Source organism: Nyctereutes procyonoides, unplaced genomic scaffold (assembly GCF_905146905.1).
Source record: "Nyctereutes procyonoides isolate TBG_1078 unplaced genomic scaffold, NYPRO_anot_genome, whole genome shotgun sequence".
In the NCBI taxonomy this organism is placed as follows: Eukaryota; Metazoa; Chordata; class Mammalia; order Carnivora; family Canidae; genus Nyctereutes; species Nyctereutes procyonoides.
Window position 1 is genome coordinate 12,492,544 of NW_026575139.1, and position 20,713 is coordinate 12,513,256.

At 38.9% G+C, this 20,713-nt stretch overlaps 1 protein-coding gene across 3 annotated transcripts in view; it reads left to right on the forward strand.

The window, feature by feature from the left end:
* The first annotated feature begins 220 nt into the window (after positions 1-220).
* The window catches only part of EML5 (EMAP like 5), a 184,044-nt gene continuing 163,551 nt past the window's right edge, over positions 221-20,713 (forward strand). For all 3 annotated transcript variants that reach the window (XM_055303744.1, XM_055303745.1, XM_055303746.1), the window contains exon 1: positions 221-439. In XM_055303744.1, the coding sequence (XP_055159719.1) occupies positions 243-439 (197 nt within the window). In that variant the 5' untranslated portion in view covers positions 221-242. The remainder of the gene's footprint in view (positions 440-20,713) is intronic.

Here is a 20,713-nt window from a genome sequence, read left to right on the forward strand (position 1 = left end):
CCCTTGGCGGCCGGCGGCGCCCGAGGCCCTCGGCATGTTCCGCGAGGCGAGGGCTCTCCTCCCGCCCGTGGGCTGAGGCGGCGGCGGCGGCGGCGGCGGCGGCGGCGGCCAGAAGAAGCGACATGCACCTGCCCGGCGCGGCTTAGAGGACGCGGCAGGCGGGGAGTCCCGGCCGCCCGGCCGCGCGCCCGCGGGGGGTGCTTGCTTCGCCCGAGCCGGAGCGGCGGGGTGGGCGCCCCGACATGGCGGCCCGGAGCGCCCCGAACTGCCACCTGCGGCTCGAGTGGGTGTACGGCTACCGGGGCCACCAGTGCCGCAACAACCTCTACTACACGGCGGCCAAGGAGATCGTGTACTTCGTGGCGGGCGTCGGCGTGGTGTACAGCCCGCGGGAGCACCGGCAGAAGTTCTACCGCGGCCACAGCGACGACATCATCAGGTACGGGGGGGGCGGGGGGGGCGGGGGGGGCGGCGGCGGCCTGCGGGCGGCTCGCGGGGCGGCTCGCGGGGGCGGCTCGCGGGGGCGGCTCGCGGGCCTCGCCCCACACGGCGCCCGCCCGCGTCGGGGCCCGGAGCCGCCCTGGCGACACCCGTTGGGTCTCAGGGCTTCGCACCCCTCGGCCCCTCTTCACATCTACGGCGACCGGCGCGGAGGTCCCCTCGGTAGCCGTTCATGCCCTTGGATCCCGCCGCAGATTTCTCGTTCAACGAGTTCTTCACGGCAGCCGGGAGCGGGCGACCCTTCCTCCTCGTAGGAGGCCGAGAAAAGCCCCGCAGGCTGGAGGCTCCCAAATATAGGTCCCGGGAAGCGCGCGCGCTTCGCCGCCGGCGGAGCGAGTTCGGGTTTCACCGCCTCCCGCGGCGGGCCGCGAGGGGAAGAAACCCGGGCCGCCCTCAGGCGAGTCCCTGGAAATCAGAAATTTGGTAGGGTCTCACGCTGAGGAGGCAGCCGACAACGACTCCACCGATTTCCGATCCTCTCGTGTCTCTACTCCTGAATAAGTTGGGTTTTATTCAGGTTGTTATTATTTCGCGTTTTGATTCTTCCTCAGGCGTTATCGCAAAATTGGCGTCGATGCTTGCTTACGTTTTAGTGAGCGGTGTGTTTGAACAGTGATTTCCAATCAGTGTCTCTGCAGAACTTTTTTCTTTTTTATTTAAGATTTTTATTTATTTATGAGAGAGACACACACACACACACAGAGAGAGAGAGAGAGAGAGAGAGAGAGGCAGAGACACAGGCAGAGGGAGAAGCAGGCTCCATGCACCGGGAGCCCGATGTGGGATTCGATCCCGGGTCTCCAGGATCGCGCCCCGGGCCAAAGGCAGGCGCCAAACCGCTGCGCCACCCAGGGATCCCACTTTTTTCTTTTTTATTTAAGATTTTTATTTATTTATGAGAGACACAGAGAGAGAGAGAGAGAGAGAGAGAGAGAGAGAGAGAGACAGGCAGAGGGAGAAGCAGGCTCCATGCAGGGAGCCCGACGCGGGACTCGATTCTGGGTCTCCAGGATCGCGCCCTGGACTAAAGGCAGACGCTAAACCGCTGGGCCACCCAAGGATTCCCCAGCAGAACTTTTTTTTTTTTTTTTTTGACAAAGTTAAAAGCTGCAGCAATTATTCTAGGCCACTGATTATACTTCAAACACAACATTGTTGTCCTTGACAGAAGGAGACTGTATTCAAAAACATTTTGAGAATGTGTGTGTGCTGCTTCTGTTTTGTTGTTGCGTTGTTTTGTTTTTTTTTTAACAGATTCCATGATTTGACTTGGTTGCTCAGTTTTACTCCCTTATTTATGGTTCACAAGATTCAAATTGGGCACTTCGAATCCAGTATCTTGGTTTGATATCTTGTAGGCAAGATGCTCTGGTATTTGAATTCTGTAAATAACAAAGTTGTTCTTCTCGTTGGCATCTCTGTACAGCTGTGGTCCCCTAAGAAGGAAAAGGAGACCCAAAGGTAGAGCAAGATGGAGTTAAAGATGAGGAGACCACAATTGGAGATTATGGAATAGGAAATGGTGTTTTTGTTCATTGGTTGTTACTCACCCCAAGAGTAGAACTTACCCCGTCCTTTGTCTTTTTGCTTAATCGTTTCCAGTTTTTCTTTTCTTTTCCTTGTGTTAGGTCTCCTATGGTACAGAGAGAGAAGTGTAGTTTTTACTTAGTTGAAGCCGCCTTGACTGAAGCCTTCTTCCAGATACTCAGTTTGCTGGGTTGAGTTCAGTAGGTGGGGTAGACTGAAGGATTTTGAAGTCTTCTCGTGGTGCATTTGTATTTTGTTTTTACCCCCCGGTAATTGAGAGCAGAAACTAGATATGATTTATTTGATGGGGTAAATTATGTTTTGTTCTTCCAGCAGCAGTTAAAGCTATATTTTATGTCACACTGCTTGAATTTTTGTAATTGTGTTTCAGTAAATGGTAAGGAAAGTAATGCTTTTGTCTTCTTTTGGTGTGTATAGTTGCACAGCCCATACATATGTCTCAAAATGACAAACTAATTTTTGCCATAATTGGATACATGCTTATGATTTTATGCAAGTGATTCATCCTTAAAATAATTTATAACAAAAAGGTTTCCCAAAAAAATTGGAATGGGGTAGTGAAATATGAATCATGTAGCATCATGAAACTGGTGGCAAATATTTAATACCATACTGCAATTATAACTTAAAAATCAGTGAAAGGGCCCTGGAAATTTTAATTCAAACAGTAATGACACAGATCATTCTTGTTTGTGAAATAGATCAGATTTGCAAGCCTTTCAATTTTTTTCAACTCAGTGTTTGAAATGTAAGTATAGGAACTACTCCAGGAACTTTTCAATTATATCACAGCAAAAAATGTAATACTAATAAATGTGATATGTGGTGGAAAACAATGTTGATGTAATGTTAACTTTAGTAATAAAAAGTCAACACTGTTTTTATCATGTTTTGTTTCCATATTTGATTGAAAATTATATAGAATTTATTGGTCAAATGACTTAGTCTGGGGCTAAGTTTATTCCAGAATGAGCAGATGGTTGTCCTTAGGTTTTGAAAATATAAATACTATATGGCCACCTGACGTGTCTTATCATTTTATCTTCATTGCTTGTAATTGTCTTCTTTTTGCCACATATCTATATATACTTCTCTAGTAATTTATCCTTTAATTATACTTATTGCAGTACTACAGATTATGTAGAAATTTGTTTCAGTGTCAGAAATAATACAGGAATTTTAGGATCAATTTTTCTTTTTTTTTTCCTGTGTCTCCAGTTACACTGATAAAATTCTCCAGCTATTAAGTATTTATTACAGGTTTAAATTATAAAATAAATTATAAAATTCTAGACTACCAGTTTTAGCACAAGATGTACATCTATGGCTTGGTGTATATTTTGAAACTTTTCCCAAGTGTTTTTCCAAAGGATGCAATAACTTGAAATTTTCTTTTCCCTTTCCTTTCCTTTCCTTTCCTTTCCTTTCCTTTCCTTTCCTTTCCTTTCCTTTCCTTTCCTTCTTTCCTTTCCTTTCCTTTCCTTTCCTTTTTCCTTTCCTTTCCTTTTCCTTTCCTTTTTCCTTTCCTTTCCTTTCCTTTCCTTTCCTTTCCTTTCCTTTCCTTTTCCTTTTTCTTTTTTCTTTTTCTTTTTTCTTTTTTCTTTTCTTTTTTTCTTTTCTTTTCTTCTTTTCTTTTCTTTTCTGACTCCACACTAGGTGGGGCTTGAACTCAACCCTGAGATCAAGACCTGTGCAAAGATCAAGACCTGAACTGGGGCACCTGGGTGGCTCAGTGATTGAGCATCTGCCTTTGGCTCAGGGTGTGATCCTGGGGTCCCGGGATCGAGTCCCACATCAGGTTCCCTGCAGGGAGCCTGCTTCTCCCTCTGCCTACATCTCTTGCTCTGTGTGTCTCTTGTGAATAAATAAAATCTTAAAAAAAAAAAAAAAGATCTGAGCTAAGATCAAGAGTTGGACACTTAACTAAGCCACCTAAGCACCTTTAAAATCTATTTTTCTGGCTACTTCCTAACACTTTTTTGTCAGGTTCTTTCTGGAAGTGGTGAATATTGCCATTTTCAAATCATTTGTCACCAGTGAAAACCATTGATGGGCTAGAGTTAGCTTAGTGGTACTTACCTCTGGTTTTCTTACATAAGTGAACTTCCACTTTGAACTGCCTCTGCCCATTGCTTATTTTCTAGGTACAGAATTGAAATTTTTTTTTTAAGATTTTATTTATTTATTCATGAGAAACACAGAGAGAGAGGCAGAGACACAAGCAGAGGGAGAAGCAGTCTCCATGCAGAGAGCCCGATGTGGGACTCAATCCCAGGTCTCCAGGATCACACCCTGGGCTGAAGTCGTCGCTAAACCACTAAGCCACCGGGGCTGCCTGAAAAATTTTTTTAAAAGATTTTAATTATTTGAGAAAGAGCGCCTATGTGTAGCAGGGGCCAATGGGAAGGGCAGAGGAGAGGGACAAACAGACTCCCCACTCAACAGAGGGCCCCACAGGAGCTCCATCCTGGGACTCTGAGATCAAGACCTGAGCTGAAATCTAGAGTTGGAAGCTTAACCAACTGAACTACCCAAGTGCCCCCCTACCTTTTTTTAAACTTGGTGGATCTTACAAGGTAGTAATGAGCCTAAATTACATAATGTGTCTGAAATACTTTGGGGAACATACCATATTATATGGTTGCAGGTTAGAATGATAATTATTCATAACTTCTAGATATTACTTTTTTTTTCCTCTTTAGACAAAAGTATGATGACTGTTTTCTTCAGTTGTGGTAGGTGGTCTCTTTAAGTAAGAAAACTGATCAGTTGACCAGTAAAAACCTGGTGAGTGAGGAGAAGCCTGGCCTCCTGGCTTTCCTCCCCAGCAGTGGCTGAGCAGTAGACTCTGATGGATTTGGTGAGAAAAAGAAAACAAAAAACTGATCAAGCCTCACTATAATCTAGTAAAAGTGGTTTTTAATATCTCTATGGTACAGGAATTGAATGATACAAGTCAAATTGTGGTTGGAAAAACAGTTCAGGATGTCTGATGATTTTATGATGGATCAGTATTTTTTTTGTGTTCATATGGGTTAAAGGTATAACTTTTTAAGGTTTGGAAGGAATTATTGCAAATCTACTTGTTGTTTAATGTCTTCAGATGTATGGGCAATGCTTCCAAACCTGGCTGATCATCAAGATCATTTAAAGAGCTTTTTGCCTGGGATCCCTGGGTGGCGCAGCGGTTTGGCGCCTGCCTTTGGCCCAGGGCGCGATCTGGAGACTCCGGATCGAATCCCACGTTGGGCTCCCGATGCATGGAGCCTGCTTCTCCCTCTGCCTATGTCTCTGCCTCTCTCTCTCTCTCTCTCTCTCTCTCTCTCTCTCTGTGACTATCATAAAATAAATAAAAATTTAAAAAAAAATTTTAAAAAAAGAGCTTTTTGCCAATTTTCTAGACTTCTCCTCAGGTACACTAAGAATCCTTTAGGATTGGATTCTAGAGATTTTTTTTAAGTGCCCCAGATGATTCATTTTGGGAAGCACACTGCTACCCTGTATCCCAAAACACGCATGCTTGGAATTCTTAACATTAGCAGTTAGAGAAATGAATATAAACCCTCCCTTCAAACCTAATGCCATAATTTTCTTAAGCACTGTGTAATTGCAAAAATATTAGAATATATATACATTTAGTAAAATGTGCCTATATTTAGGTTACTAGAATTTGGTTAGCTTAACTTCCACAGACTATATAATGATTATATTCTGTAAGATTTCATCTTATGTGTCTGAATATCAAAATATTTATGGTTGTTTTACAAATACTGCATTGTATAAGGGATAAAATTAAGAGATGTTTTCAGGGAAAGGTAGGAATTATCTGGAATAATAGTTCAAGTTGTCATAAATGTAAATTAAATGTATCTTTATTAAGGGAAAAGTCAAATTTTTAGATTTCCATTATAATAACTATAATGTCTCATTGAATATGCAGGGAACTAACAAAGTATACTTTGGTTATAAATGAAGGAAAACATGAAATAATAAATTCTTAGAACGATTAAGAACTTACTGTTCAAGGCTTTTTGCACCTCAAAGAAATATATGTTTCTTTTGCTATCTGAAAGTAGCATGTTCCCATGAAACCTTTTGTACACCAAAATGGTGTAAAGCATTTAATTAATAAATAAAACAGTTACCATTAATTTCTATGGAAAAATTTTTGTGCATTCCTAGACCCAAAGATAACTCTCTTAGCTTTTCTGATACCTTAGGACACATCTTGCTAATAGATGCGCAAACTAAATTGAGATATAAAGCACAAATGCTCACAGACATAGTTCAAAGCTATGACAGCTTGATGCTGGGATGCTGAATGTCGTTCCAAGCAAGGAGCTTTGCCGGGGCCACTTGCTCCGTTTGGAGTGCACGCTTTGTAACAGCTTGCAGTAAAACGCTATTTTTGCTTTTCGACTTTTTTGTAAAAGCTAAATTCCTTTTCAGATTCTTTTCAGTTAGTGAAAACAGGTACTAATGTATGTCTTTTGTAAAAGTAAGGTGGTGTGATGTGAACTTTCAAAAAATGGGAGATACCTATATTTATTGAGTATTAACTTTGTGTAAGGGTCCTGCCTTATATTCTGAGTTTAAGGACACAGTCAAGTAAAGAATTACTTAGGATACTATGTGTACTAGAGATAGCACTCATATACCTATAATCTTATATGTACATAGGGACATAACAGTTCAAATGATGTTTCTTAGTGAATATAATACCTAAATTGGGTCTTTAAGGAAAACAGGAGAAAATGTCTTCAAAAGAAATGAATGAGAGTAATAGCATCTTGGGAAGGTATGTGGAAAAAATGATGAGCTTTGTTTTAGAAGTGTTCCACATATGTGGTTTCATGTTAAGAGAGAATATTTGGAGGAGTTATTTGTACTCATCCTCTTCAGTTCTTTTTTTTTTTTTTTTAAGGATTTATTTATCCATTTTAGAGAGAGAGCACAGAAACAGGAGGGAGAGAGGGAGAGGAAGAATCCCAAGCAGACTCTGTGCTGAGCAGGGCTCAGTCCCATGATTCTGAGATCACGACCTGATCTGAAACCAAGAGTCAGATGCTCAATCGACTGAGCCACTCAGGTGCCTCTTTTTCTCCCTTTCAGTCCTTTCCGTTTCTTCAGCCTTTCTGTTTCACCATAGCGACTCTTGTCAAGGTCACCAATGATCTCCACATTACCATATCCATTGGCCAACTCTGTTTTCATCTTTTTTGATTTATCATCATCTGCCACATTGGTCACTCTCACCTTCTTAAAAGCTTCTTTCGTCAGTGGCATTTGGGACACATCTTAGCATAGAAATAGGTATTTCTTGGTTTACATATTCTTTCAGCAAATATTTATTGAGTACCTATTATTTACCAGGGGCTATTCTTAGCATTGTAGATAGTTACAGCAATGAATCAAACATGAAATTCTCTACCCTCATGGAATTTATATCTACTTGGGGGAGATGCAGAATAAACAAATATATTATCTGGTGTATATATACACATATATAGAGTATGTATAGTATACAGTATATATATATATATATATATGCAATGGACCTGTGAACAATGCAGGGGTTAGGGGTGCTGATTCTCCTATACAGTTGAAAATCTGCATATAACTTGACTCCCTCAAAAGGTAAGTACTAACAGCCTGCTATTGACCAGAAACCTTACCAATACTGTAAATAGTTAACACACATTTTGTATGTCGTATTTTATACTGTATCCTTACAATAAGGTAAACTAAGAGAAAAAGGTTATTAAGAAAATTCTAAGGAAAAAAAAATCCTAAGAAAGAGTAAATACATTTATGGTACCATAGTATACTGATTTTAAAAAATCTGCATATAAGTTGATCTGAGTTCAAGGCCCAACTATATATATTGTGTAGAAGGGCTTAAAAAACAACAACAAAAAGAAAGTGAGGCAGAGACTAGAGACTCTTGGGAAGAGTTTAGAGAGAGGTAGCCAGGAAGGCCTCACTGTAAAGTATAAAGGTAACACTAAAGTAGAGATTTGGAGATAAGGGAATGTGCTGATGTGTGGTTATTATAAAGGAAGGACATTTCAGGCAAAGGAACTATCATGTGCAAAAGCCCTGAGGTGGGATGCCTCATGTGTGTGAGGCAAAGTAAGAAAGTTAGTGTGGCTGGAGTGCAATGCATTTGGGTGATATTAGTAAGAAATGAGGTCTGCTGAAGTGATGGTGGTAGGACAGATTGCATAGGACCTTTTGGGCTGGGAGGATTTTATTTTATCCTTCCCATTTGATTATTGGAAGTTATTGGAACACTTTAACCAAGTTAGAGACATAATTTGACTTAAGGGTTTAACAAGGTCACTCTGGCTTCGATGTTGAGAACAGACTGAGGGAGAGGGGCAGGATGGAAGAAGAGAGGCTACTTAGAAGACTGTAGCATTAATCTAGCCAAGAGATATGTGTGGCTTGGACCAGAATGTAACAGTGCTAATCGTGAGGAAGGGTCAGATATAGAGGCAACATGATTTGCTGATGGATCAGATATAACTTGCGACAGAAAAGAAAGATCAGTGATGATTGTGGTTTGGGCTGAAACAACAGAAAGAATGGAATTGCTAATTACTGAATTGGGAAGGACTGTGGGAAGGGTAAATTTTCTCTTTTGGGAGCAAAGAAAGATCATGAGCTTTGTTTTAGAAGTGTTCCATATGAGATACTACTAGTCAAATAGAATTGTAAATTAGCAGTTGAACATATGTGTCTATAATTCAGGGGAGAAGTCTAAGCTGCTATAAATTGAAGTGTCATTATTATATAGATAATATTTAATAAAGCCATGAACCTAAATGAGATCACTGAGGGAGTAGATGGAGAAAGGATCTAAAAAAATGAATTTCTGTGGCACTCTGACATTTAAATATATAATTTGAAAAAGAACTGATAAAAAATGTGACCAGAGAGGCAGGAGGAAAACCAAGAAAATGTGCGGTTATGGAAGTCAGTGAAAAGAGTATATTAGGAGAAGGAAGTGATCAGCTATAGCAAGTAGGGTGAGGAATTCTTCACCTTAGTGGAGATGTTAGCTATTTTATAATAATTGCATTGTAATCAGAAGACTTTCCAGGGGACTGTGTATGTCCAGGTGATCACTGATGGTCACTGGAACAGGGATAAGCAGGAAGAAGTCAAAATGAGTCACTTCATTATTAGTATACAAAACTGGCCTTCTTTAGGATTTTTCCAGCAGCTTCTAGTCTGTGTGATAACTGACACATGACTGGCAGCTCCAACTTGTTGTTACTCAAAGGTGTGGGCCTCAGACCAGCTTCAGCATCACCTGGGAGCTCATTAGAAATGCAGGTCTCTAGATGCTTGGGTGGCTCAGTCCTTTAAATCTCTGCCTCTTGGGGATCCCTGGGTGGCGCAGCGGTTTGGTGCCTGCCTTTGGCCCAGGGCGCGATCCTGGAGACCCGGGATCGAATCCCACATCGGGCTCTTGGTGCATGGAGCCTGCTTCTCCCTCTGCCTGTGTCTCTGCCTCTCTTTCTCTCTCTCTCTCTCTCTCTCTCTCTCTGACTATCATAAATAAATAAATTTAAAAAAAATTTAAAAAAAAATCTCTGCCTCTTGATTTTCTGCTCAGGTCATGATCTCAGGGTCATGGAATGGAGCCCTGTGTCAGGCTCTGTGCTCAGCAGGGAGTCTGCGTCACTCCTCTCTTTCTCTGCTTCTACCCACGCTGCCTCCCATTTGTGCATGCTCTCTCTCTCAAATAAATAAATCTTTAAAAAAAAATGCAGATCTCAGACTTCACCCCAGACCTACTAAATTAGACTATTTTAACATTCTCAGATCATTAGTAAATGTATTAAAAATTGAAAAGCATGCTCTAGATTAGTGGTTTTCAAAGTGTGTTCCTTGAATCAACAGCACAGCATCATCTGGAAACTTGTTAGAACTACAGATTTTCAGGCTTTGCCCCAGACCTAATCAGAAACTGTAGGTATAGGTAAGACCCAGCAATCTATTTTAATCACCTTCAGGTTACAGTGATACAGTCTAAAGTTTGAAAACTTCTCAACCCTGGCTACATATTAGAATCACTTGGACAATTAAAAACAAAGCAAACATAACAAAACCACCAGTGGCTGAATCTTCATCTCTGGAAATTCTGATTTATTTTGTTTAGGGTAGGTCTCAAGTATAGTTTCTTTGTTGTTTGCTTGTGATTTAAAATTTTAAGCTTCCTAGATGATTCTAATGCAGCTGAGGTTGAAAACCACTGCTGTAAACATAGCAGTAATCCACATTTAGCTGGTGGGCTAGGACATCAACCTGAAAAAAAACTCAGAGCCTGGTCAAATTTATTCATTTACTATTATGCATTATATAACGATATGGATAATTTGCTAAGTTATTGAGATCCCTTTAAAAACTTTTGACCTGGGCAGCCCGGGAGGCTCAGCAGTTTAGTGCCACCTTCGGCCCAAGGTGTGATCCTGGAGTCCTGGGATTGAGTCCCATGTTGGGCTCCCTGCATGGAGCCTGCTTCTCCCTCTGCTTGTGTCTCTGCCTCTCTCTCTCTCCTCTCTGTGTTTCTCATGAATAAATAAATAATCTTAAAACAAAACAAAACTTTCGACCTTTTACCTAAGGTCCTCCCATGTTAGATAGCATAAATCTCCATGTTTGGGGGGTAACAACAAAGCAATCCTCAGTATGGTTTTCTGTGGGTGGATCTGCTCAGTATCATCAAGGATTTGAACCACTGAAACGAAAGATATCATGCATCATCAGTCCAGAAAAATGCTCACTCACTTGGGACCTAAATATTTCACTTAATGGGCAAAATTATGTGCATCCTGGATGGTATCAAGTAAGGGATAACCCAGTGCCCAGGTGATGATTTCAACACACTCAAGAAACAGTGGCAGTGGGTTTGCCTAAATAATTTGGACCATGGAAGGCCCAAGATTGTACATTAATAAATTCCATTTAGAGCCAGAATCTGCACTCAGATATAGACCAAATATTTTAATATTTGATACGGAACATAAATATATTAAAAGAACAGGTCATCCCCACCCTATGAAATTCTAAAGTGGATGTGTTTGCATGGACAGTTCAGACAGCACACTAAGTTCATGTCCAGTCAGAGAAGGTAGCTGAGATGCTGTGTTTTGTAGGCTGTTGCCTCATGTTGCCAATACCCAAGGATAAAGCAACCACTAATAGCCAGACTGACTTCAGTCCTAAAGGCCAGCAAGTTCTCCATTGTGTCTCAGTGTGGATCAGTATTCTGAGGCAGCATAGCACTGGCATGGGATGACACCTAACCAGCATAAACAAGCTGCTTTGGATACAGTGTTATTTATTTTTTAATATGTATTTTTAATACTATTTTTTAATTTAGATTCAATTAGCTGACATATAGTACATTATTAGTTTCAGATGTAGTTTTCAGTAATTCATCAGTTGTGTATCTAATCTAATTATAAGTGGTACATGGCATCTCCATGTTGGCCAAAAACACTAAGAACTGGTACAAAGGCCTTAATAGCTTTTGCATTTCCTATCTAAAGTATTACCCTCTTTGGTCAATGTAATTTAAGGGTGGATTGGATTGTTAAAAGGTCACATAAGACCCATTTTAAGACACTGGCATGCATATCTATCTGAAGTAGTAAGCATAGGGGAAAAACACTAACTCCTAAATGTTGGTCAATTACTGGAATGAGGGGATAGGCATGACCAAAGATGGACATTGCACCCTGGATCTAGCTTTTTTTGGAGTCCATAGGCAGGCTCATTTCATAACACCACAAAATTCTTAATTTTTTTTCTTCTGGGATGGGCAGCTCATAACGCTGGATTGGCAAACAAGATTGTGATTGTAGGAGTTGTTAACTCAGATTTCACTCTAAAAATTACCTTTTTCTTCATAGTTAGGAGGAGAATACCTGATTTTACTTTAATCCAGAGGCTGGGGAATAAGGGATAAGGCAGAGAGGTTGGATGAGAAGTGAGAATTCTGGATTGTATCATTACCACAGTATGAATGATATCAACCTCTTGATGGAGCCTAAGAAAATGGAAGGTCATTGTCATGGTGCCAGAAGCATGGGATGTGGCATAACAGGGAACACCCAATTGAAATTAAAGATCCAGAAATAAATTGATGGCAAGAGAAGTGTACATAGACTATTTCCCAAATCAATTAGATGAGCTAAATGTGCAGTCACCTTGTCAAGGAAATCCTGCTGCTCTTCCTATGAATCATGTACCTACTTCACCTCCTGATGTAAAGGACATCCATTCTTTGCCCCAAATCCATTGGAAGCTCTTTTCATCACTGTGGGAGGACTCTCTTTCTTGGTCAGGAGATATACAGTACTAGACACCACTGCCTCTAGTGTGGAAGCTCTCGTTGCATATCCAGTTAAGTCTTTGGAGCATAATTGCAGTTGCCACAGACAGTCACTCTAAAGAATTTTGTAGTTTTTACTTGATGTTGCTCGTGGTATTATTTAAATTAGCAACAAGATGATGATGTAACCAAGTCTAGCCACCTCAGAGTCCATATCTTTGCAGATGGTTGATTGGGGAGCTGGGTATAAATTCCCAACCAGAAATGGAAAGTGAAGGGCCATTCTAAGGCTTGGCAACATAGGTGATAACTAACGACAGAATCTACAGACTAGTCATCATTACTTGGTTGCAGTGTGACTTTTCTAATTAATAGTTAACCTGTGGACAATGTATTTAACACATAAAACACTACAGAAGGTGGCACTACTAGCATGGTAAGAAATGTTACCTGTCACCTTAATGTTAGATTCAGATGACATGCACTTGCAAAGGGCAGCTTTTGTAACCATGAAAAGACTACATAGGGGTCTGAGGTTGCCATAATGAGTATGAGAGGCTTTATAGCCCCCCCACCAAGAGTAGTTGTTATATTTTTTAAATTAGTGATATATACTATAGACTACAATTATAGAAAATTGAAAGCTTTAGAAAAATATTTACCCATGATCTTACAATCTGTGGAGATACTACTATTGTGGTTTTTAAAAAAACATTTTTAAAAGTTATTTATTTATTTATTTATTTATTTATTTATTTATTTATTTATTTATGTATTTATTTATGTATGTATTTATTTATTTATTTATTTATTTATTTATTTATTTGAGAGAACATGAAAGAGGGAGATCAAAAGCAGGGGAGAGGTAGAGGGAGAAGCAGACTCTCCACTGAGCAGGGAGCCTGATGCAAGACTTGGTCCCAGGAGCCTGGGATCATGACCTGAGCCAAAGGCAGACACTTAACAGACTGAGCCACCCAGGCACCCTGCTATTGTGTTTTAGACGTTTCCTTTTAGGCATTTTCTTTTCTTTTCCCTTTCCTTTCCTTTTCTTTTTTCTTTTTTCTTTTTTCTTTTTTCTTTTTTCTCTTTTCTCTTTTCTCTTTTCTTTTCTTTTTTTTCTTTTCTTTTCTTCTTTTCTTTCTTGTTTTTTAAAGCTCTGTGCTCAGTGTGGGACCTGAATTCATGACCCTGAGATCAAGAGTCACATGCTGTATTGACTGAGCCAGCCAGGGGTCCCTCTTTTTAAGCCTTTTTGATACATGTATCGAAAGTATTTTTTAATACATGTATTAAAAGTCTTTTTTTTTTTTTAAGTTTTAAGTTTACCCCAAAATTGAGAGGCAGGTATAGATTTCCCATATACCATCAGCCCCACACATGCATAGCCTCCCCATTATCAACATCACTCATAAGTGATGAGTACACTTTTTACCAAGGATGAACCTGCATTAACACATAATCACTCAAAATCCATAGTTCACCTTAGGGTTCACTCTTGGTGTTATATATTCTGTGGGTTTGGACAAATGTACAGTGACATATGTCTATCGTTATATAGAGTATTTTCACCGACCTAAAAGTCCTCTGTGCTCTGCCTGTTTACTTCACTTCCTGACTTCCTTTCCGCCCCCCCCCAAGCTGATAGTCTTACCATCTCCATAGTTTTTGCCTTTTCCAGAATGTCCTGTAGTTGGAATAATACAATATGTAACCTTTTCAGATGGACTTCTTTCACTTAATTTGCATTTATGTTTCCTCCATGTGTTTTCTTGGCTTGATAGCTCATTCCCTTTTAGTGCTAAATAATATTTCATTGTCTGAATGTACCAAGTTCACTTATCCATTCACCTACTGAAGGACATCTTGGTTGCTTCCAAGTTTTGGCAATAATGAATTAAAGCCCTTATAAACCTCTTTGTGCAGGTTTTTGGTAGACAGAAGTTTTTAACTCCTTTGAGTAAATACCAAAGAACACAATTGCTGGATTGTATGGTAACAGTATGTTTAGTTTTATAAGAATCCACCAAACTGTCTTCCAAAGTGGCTATACCATTTTGCATTCCCACCAGCAATGTATGAAAGTGTCTTTTGCTCATGCTTGTCAGCATTTGGCATTGTCAGTGTTCTGGATTTTGGCCATTCTAATAGGCATGTAGTGATATCTTGTTGTGATTTGCATTTCCCTGCTGTCATATGATGTGAAGCATCTTTTCATATGCTTATTTGCCATCTGTATGTCTTTGATGAGGGGGTCTGTTAAGATCTTTGGCCTAATTTGTAAATGAGTTACTTTCTTATTGTTGAGTTTTAAGAGGTCTTTGTATGTTTTGGATAACAGTTCTTTATCAGATGTGTCTTTTGCAAATGTTTTCTCCCAGTCTGTGGCTTGTCTTCAAACGTTCTTCATGTTGTCTTTCATAGAGCAGAAACTTTATTTTAATGAAGTCCAGTTTATCAATTATTTCTTTTTTTTATCAGTTATTTCTTACATGTATCATGTGTTTGGTGTTGTATCTAAAAAGACACTACCATACCTAGGTATTTCCCTATGTTGTCTTTTAGGAATTTTATAGTTTTTTGTTTTATCTTTAGGTCTATTATACATTTTGAGTTAACTTTTTGTGAAGGTTTGTAAGGTCTGTGTTTAGAATCACTTTTTGCATGTGGTTGTCCAGTTCTAGCACTATTTGTGGAATAGGAGACTATTTTTGTTCCATTTTATTGCTTTTGCTCCTTTGTCAAATATCTGTTGATTATTTCATAGGGGTCTGTTTCTGAACTTTTTCATCTGTGTTGTTGAGTTCTACTGTATGTTCTGCAATATACTAGGCAATATATAGAATACAACTTAACTGTAATATTGACTCCAAGAACAACTAGAAAAACACCCATGCTTTCTTTCTCATTAAGAAAATTGGAACCAGCCTGGACTCAGATTCCAGAAGCCCAGGGTGTAATGTAAAATAAGTTCCAAGGCCTACAGCTCTTGCATTCAGATTCCACCAGTGCAACTATTTATTTCCAGTATCCCTTTCAGATCCATGACAAGGATATCCTAGCAGAGAAAGAACACCAAAATTGGGAGTCAGACAGCTTGGGTTCTAGTTCTCACTGTAATTAACTAGTGGGGAAACATTAACCAGAAGAAATTAAAGTTGGAGAACTTGCTACGAGTTCACACTATTTGTTGGCAGTTGCACAGCCTGGGTTAAAGAACGTTAACACAGTGGAGCCATGTGTTTTTTATCTGCTTACCCGGTATGCCCAGCTCAGCCCTAAGCCTGGCCCTGGCAAACAGACTTGTGGGGTGACTTTATCTCAATATAGACTTCTAGTAATAAAGAAGATGGTTCACGTTTCTGTCAGTTCCTATGTTATTTGGTCTGAGATGAAAGTGCCTACCGCTATGAGTAGAAGTAAATTTTGAGTGGTTTGTCATTTACAGAGTCTTTATTCCTTAATACTATACTCCAGGTAATAAATCTTTGTGAGGAAGGGAAATTTTAGTTAATTGCTTAGTAATGCTAATGAATTTGATTACTTGGAAATCAGTATATAGTGAATTAAGGATGCACCATTTTAAATTTTAGTCTAAGGTTTAACTACTTATGGGGGTGTTAGCAGAAATGAGTCGTGATTATGATAGATATTCCAGAATAAATCTACACTGTCACTTAAAAAAAAAGGAAAAAGAATATTGGAGCCATCAGAACTTTCAGATTTCACCTACATATCAGCAGTACATCCAGCTCCCATCTAATATTAATCCTTCCCATCTAATATTAATCCTTTCATGTGTGCATGAGATCTTGCCCTTTTTTGCCTGCTCCAGAGATTCTCCTCATTCACCTATATCAATATTTTTGATAATTCTTCTAGATGATTCCTATTAGCATATAAAATATGTTCAGAAGACAGCCTTTTCAAGAAATGTTTTTAAAAACAATCAAATATCCATATGGAGAAGAAAATGAACTCCAACTATATCTCACTATATACAACTTTAACTCAAATTGCATCATATATCTTAAATATCAAAGATAACACTAAAATTTCTATTAAAAATATAGGAAACAGGGCATAAAATAGATGACATGAAAAGGAAATTATAAATTTTGAACATCAATAAAATTAAAACTTCTCAAACTTCCAGGTAACTGAAGACAGTGGTGGGTGTGTTGTAAGTGATCTTCCAAAATCTCTTTCCCAAACAATGCAAAATCACTTCACAAATATGAAATTTATGTGCAAAGCCTTAGCCTTACCATTACTTAAACAGAGAATAGCAAGACTATACGATAACTTTAAGTAAAAAGAGAAAAATTCTACCTACAATTTTGCAAGCTCTTTCTTCTCTATCACTGAGCTTTGCAGGGAGCAACTTAACCTAAAAAAAAAAAAAAAAAAAAAAACATAAAAACAGTATCTTGACTGAATACTGTGAGGATAAAGATAAAAAACCTGATAGATAATGGTATAATCTAGTTAGTAAAATTGTTTCTCACAGGGCTAGCAATTCTGAAACAACTTTGTATATATTACACTTAAATAAGTAAATAGGCTTTAGATCATGAAAGGCTAATTTTTACTCTTGAAGAAGTTATACATAAAGGAAGAAGTTCTCAGTGAACCTTGTGGTTTTAGATTAGAATCAGAGGTATCAATATGAATTAATGATTTTTAGATAGATATACACATAGAAACAGAGTATAGATTTTTGCATATAATGGGTTAGTATACAAACATAGATTTCCTAGTTCTGTCTATAGTCTTGAAGGAATAACACTCCAGTAACAATGACCACATTGACTCCCCGGATCTTGTTCTCTAAATGCCATTCTCCAATAAAAGAAACTAGGGCTTCCTAGAAAAGCAGTTAATTACAGGACTGCAGCAGGAAGAGTACTAGATGAGCCTTAAATATATTGTGGTGCCTCAAGTAGGTAAATGCAGAAGAGATGGTGGCTTGTTGAAAAAATAAGGGAGCCAACCTGAAGGATCTCCTGAAGGTCAAAGATGGAACATTTGAACTATAAGATAAATAATTATAGTATTGAATTTTAACCCATAGTATAAAACAGGAATTATCAAAACAACAGACTGTGGGCCACCTATTTTTGTAAATCAGATGTTACTGGAAAACAAACATTTTTGCAAACTTTTTAAAAAAGATTTATTTATTTTAGAGAGAGAGATCCTACAACCCCGAGATCATGATCTGAGCTGAAATCAAAAGTCAGACACCTAACCAACTGAGCCACCTAGGTACCCCCTTTTTTGCAACCTTTTTAAAATAGTCCCTCTAAGAAGCCCTTTTAGGTATTTTTTTTCCCTTAATTGCTCCAACACATGACAAAATTCTGTAACCACAGATATACTGTATATTAATCTATGTACCATATTTGTATCTCTGCTTATTCATAAAAATAGACCTTCACACAAGGACCAATTTTTACAAAACCCCATTGAAGTAATATTGCTCCCATTGAGAATGCATGGTTTACATATTTGTCCATGGTTGATTTAACATTATAATAGCAGAGTTGAGTAGTTGTAATACAGGTTGTATGGCATGCAAAGCCTAAAGTATTTACTATCTGTCACTTTACAGAAAAAATTTGTTATTGACCCTTGAATCTGTGAATTCAGCTGATATAAATAGTGGATTAAGGGCAGCCTGGTGGCTCAGCAGTTTAGCGCTGCCTTCAGCCCAGAATGTGATCCTGGAGACCCAGGATCGAGTCCCATGTCGGGCTCCCTGCATGCAGCCTGCTTCTCCCTCTACCTCTACCTCTGTCTCTCTCTCTCTGTGTGTCTCTCATTAATAAATAAAAATTTAAAAATAATGGATTAAACAAATAAGATATCAAATATAGTTCTTCCTATGGCTAAAATAAAGAAGACAAGAAATAACACGTGTTGGTGAGGATATGGAGAAAAAGGAACCCTCGTGTATTGGTGGCAGGCATGTAAGTTAGTATAGCCACTGTGGAAACAGTAGGAAAGTTCCTCAAAAAATTAAAAATAGAAATACCATATGATTCAATAATTCCTAGTAGGTATTTACCCAAAGAAAACAAAAACACTAATTCTAAAAGATACATGAAACCCTATGTTTATTGCAGCATTATTTACAATAGCCAGTATAAAAGCAAGCTAAGTGTCCATTGATAGATGAATGAATAAGGAAGATGTGGTATAGACACACACAGAGAAATACTACACAGCCATAAAGAAGGATGAGATCTTGTCTTTTGCAAAAATATGGATGGACCTAGAGGGTAAAGTAAGACATATACCACATGACTTCACTCATATGTGGAATCTAAAAAACAAATGAACAAACGCAAAGCAGAATCAAACCTAAAAATACAAGAGCAAACTGATGGTCACCAGAGGGAAAAGAGGTAGGGGGATGGGCAAAATAGGTGAGGGGGAATGAGGAATACAGGCTTCCATTTGTGCACTGAATAAGTCAGGGGAATAAAAGACACAGCATAGGGAATATACTCAGTGATATTGTCCTAGTGTTGTATGGTGACAGATGGTAGCTACACTTGTGGTGAGTGTAGCATAATGTATAGAGAAGTTGAAAAACTATGTTGTACATTTGAAACTAATGTAACATTGTGTGTCAAGTGTACTCAAAACACTTTTTTAAAAATTAAAAAGATAGGGCAGCCCAGGTGGCTCAGCGGTTTAGCATTGCTTTCAGCCCAGGGCCTGATCCTGGAGACCCAGGATCGAGTTCCACATCGGGCTCCCTGCATGGAGCCTGCTTTTCCCTTTGCCTGTGTCTCTGCCTCTCTCTCTCTCTCTCTTTTTATGTGTCTCTCATGAATAAATAAAATCTTTTTTTAAAAAAAGATATTTCTCTCTGATGGTAGAATTCCAATTAATGTAAAATAAAAGAAGGAAATAAGAGGATCACAAAAGTTGAATATTACAGTAGTACTATTTCAAGCAAGGGCTGGCAATGGATGCTAAAATTAGTGAGTGAAAGTTTAAGGAGAAACAGGTTTTGTTTAGGCTCAAAGCATCTCTCCTAAAATGCATATTGACTACAAAGAGAAACTACAAAGTAGTAACTTTGCAGTGAAGAAACCCTGCGAACACCAACTTATCCAAGGAATTGAAGTACACATCATCAGTATTAATACATATTGACATCCTTAATTGATGAACTCCTTGATAGGATTCAGTGAGAAGAAATACAGTTTTTGTAGTAGACTTGCTAAAAATGCATACCCTTACTCCAGTCATGGGAAAACATGTTACAAATCCAAATTGAGTGACAGTTTATAAGATAACTGATGAGTACTCTTCAGAAGTGACCATCATGAAACACAAGGAAGATCAAAGGAACTGTTACAGAGACTGAAGTTGCTAATGAGAAATAACAACTAAATGCAGCCTGGGATCCTGGATAGGATCATGAAACAGAAAAAAAAAAAAAACTTAAAAAAATGGTGAATTTTGAATAGTTTGGAGGGTGGTAGAGTACTAATGTTAAGTTCTTCTTTCTGATCATACTAAGGTTGATCAAGATCGTACTAAGGTTGTGCAAGATTAGGGCAGTGGGGTTAGGGATATTAGGGCAGTGGGGTGAGGGATATAAGAGAACTGTTTGTACTATTTTTGTTACTTTATGAATCTAAAATTAGTCCAAAATAAAAAGTTTCTTTAAAACATTAAAATCTTTTGCTCTTTAAATGATACCATTAAGAAAATGGGGGATCCCTGGGTGGCGCAGTGGTTTAGCGCCTGCCTTTGGCCCAGGGCGCGATCCTGGAGACCCGGGATCGAATCCCACGTCGGACTCCCTGCATGGAGCCTGCTTCTCCCTCTGCCTATGTCTCTGCCTCTCTCTATCTCTCTCTCTCTCTCTCTGTGACTATCATAAATAAATAAAATTTAAAAAAAGTAAAAAAAAAAAAGAAAATGGAAAGACAGTTCACAAACTGGGAAACATGTATAGAACATATATTTGAGAAAATAATCATATCCAGAATATATCAAGAACTCTCACAATGCAGTAATCTCATAAATCAATTAAAACATAGGCCAAATACGTTTTGCCCAGAGTCAGAACCAATTGTAGGAAGTGCATGACAATGTACAGAGGTTCATACTCTGGACTTCTAGTCATTGTACAATGAAGAAGAGCCCCTGGGAAATGGAGAGTGGGGTAATTTATGGAGAGCAGGGAGCTCAAGAAAGGGATCTTAAAGAGTTATAGTTGATGTCCCAGACTCACTGTTACACTGCATGTGGTTGAAACTAATTTGAAATAGCATACCAAAGGCTTTGAGA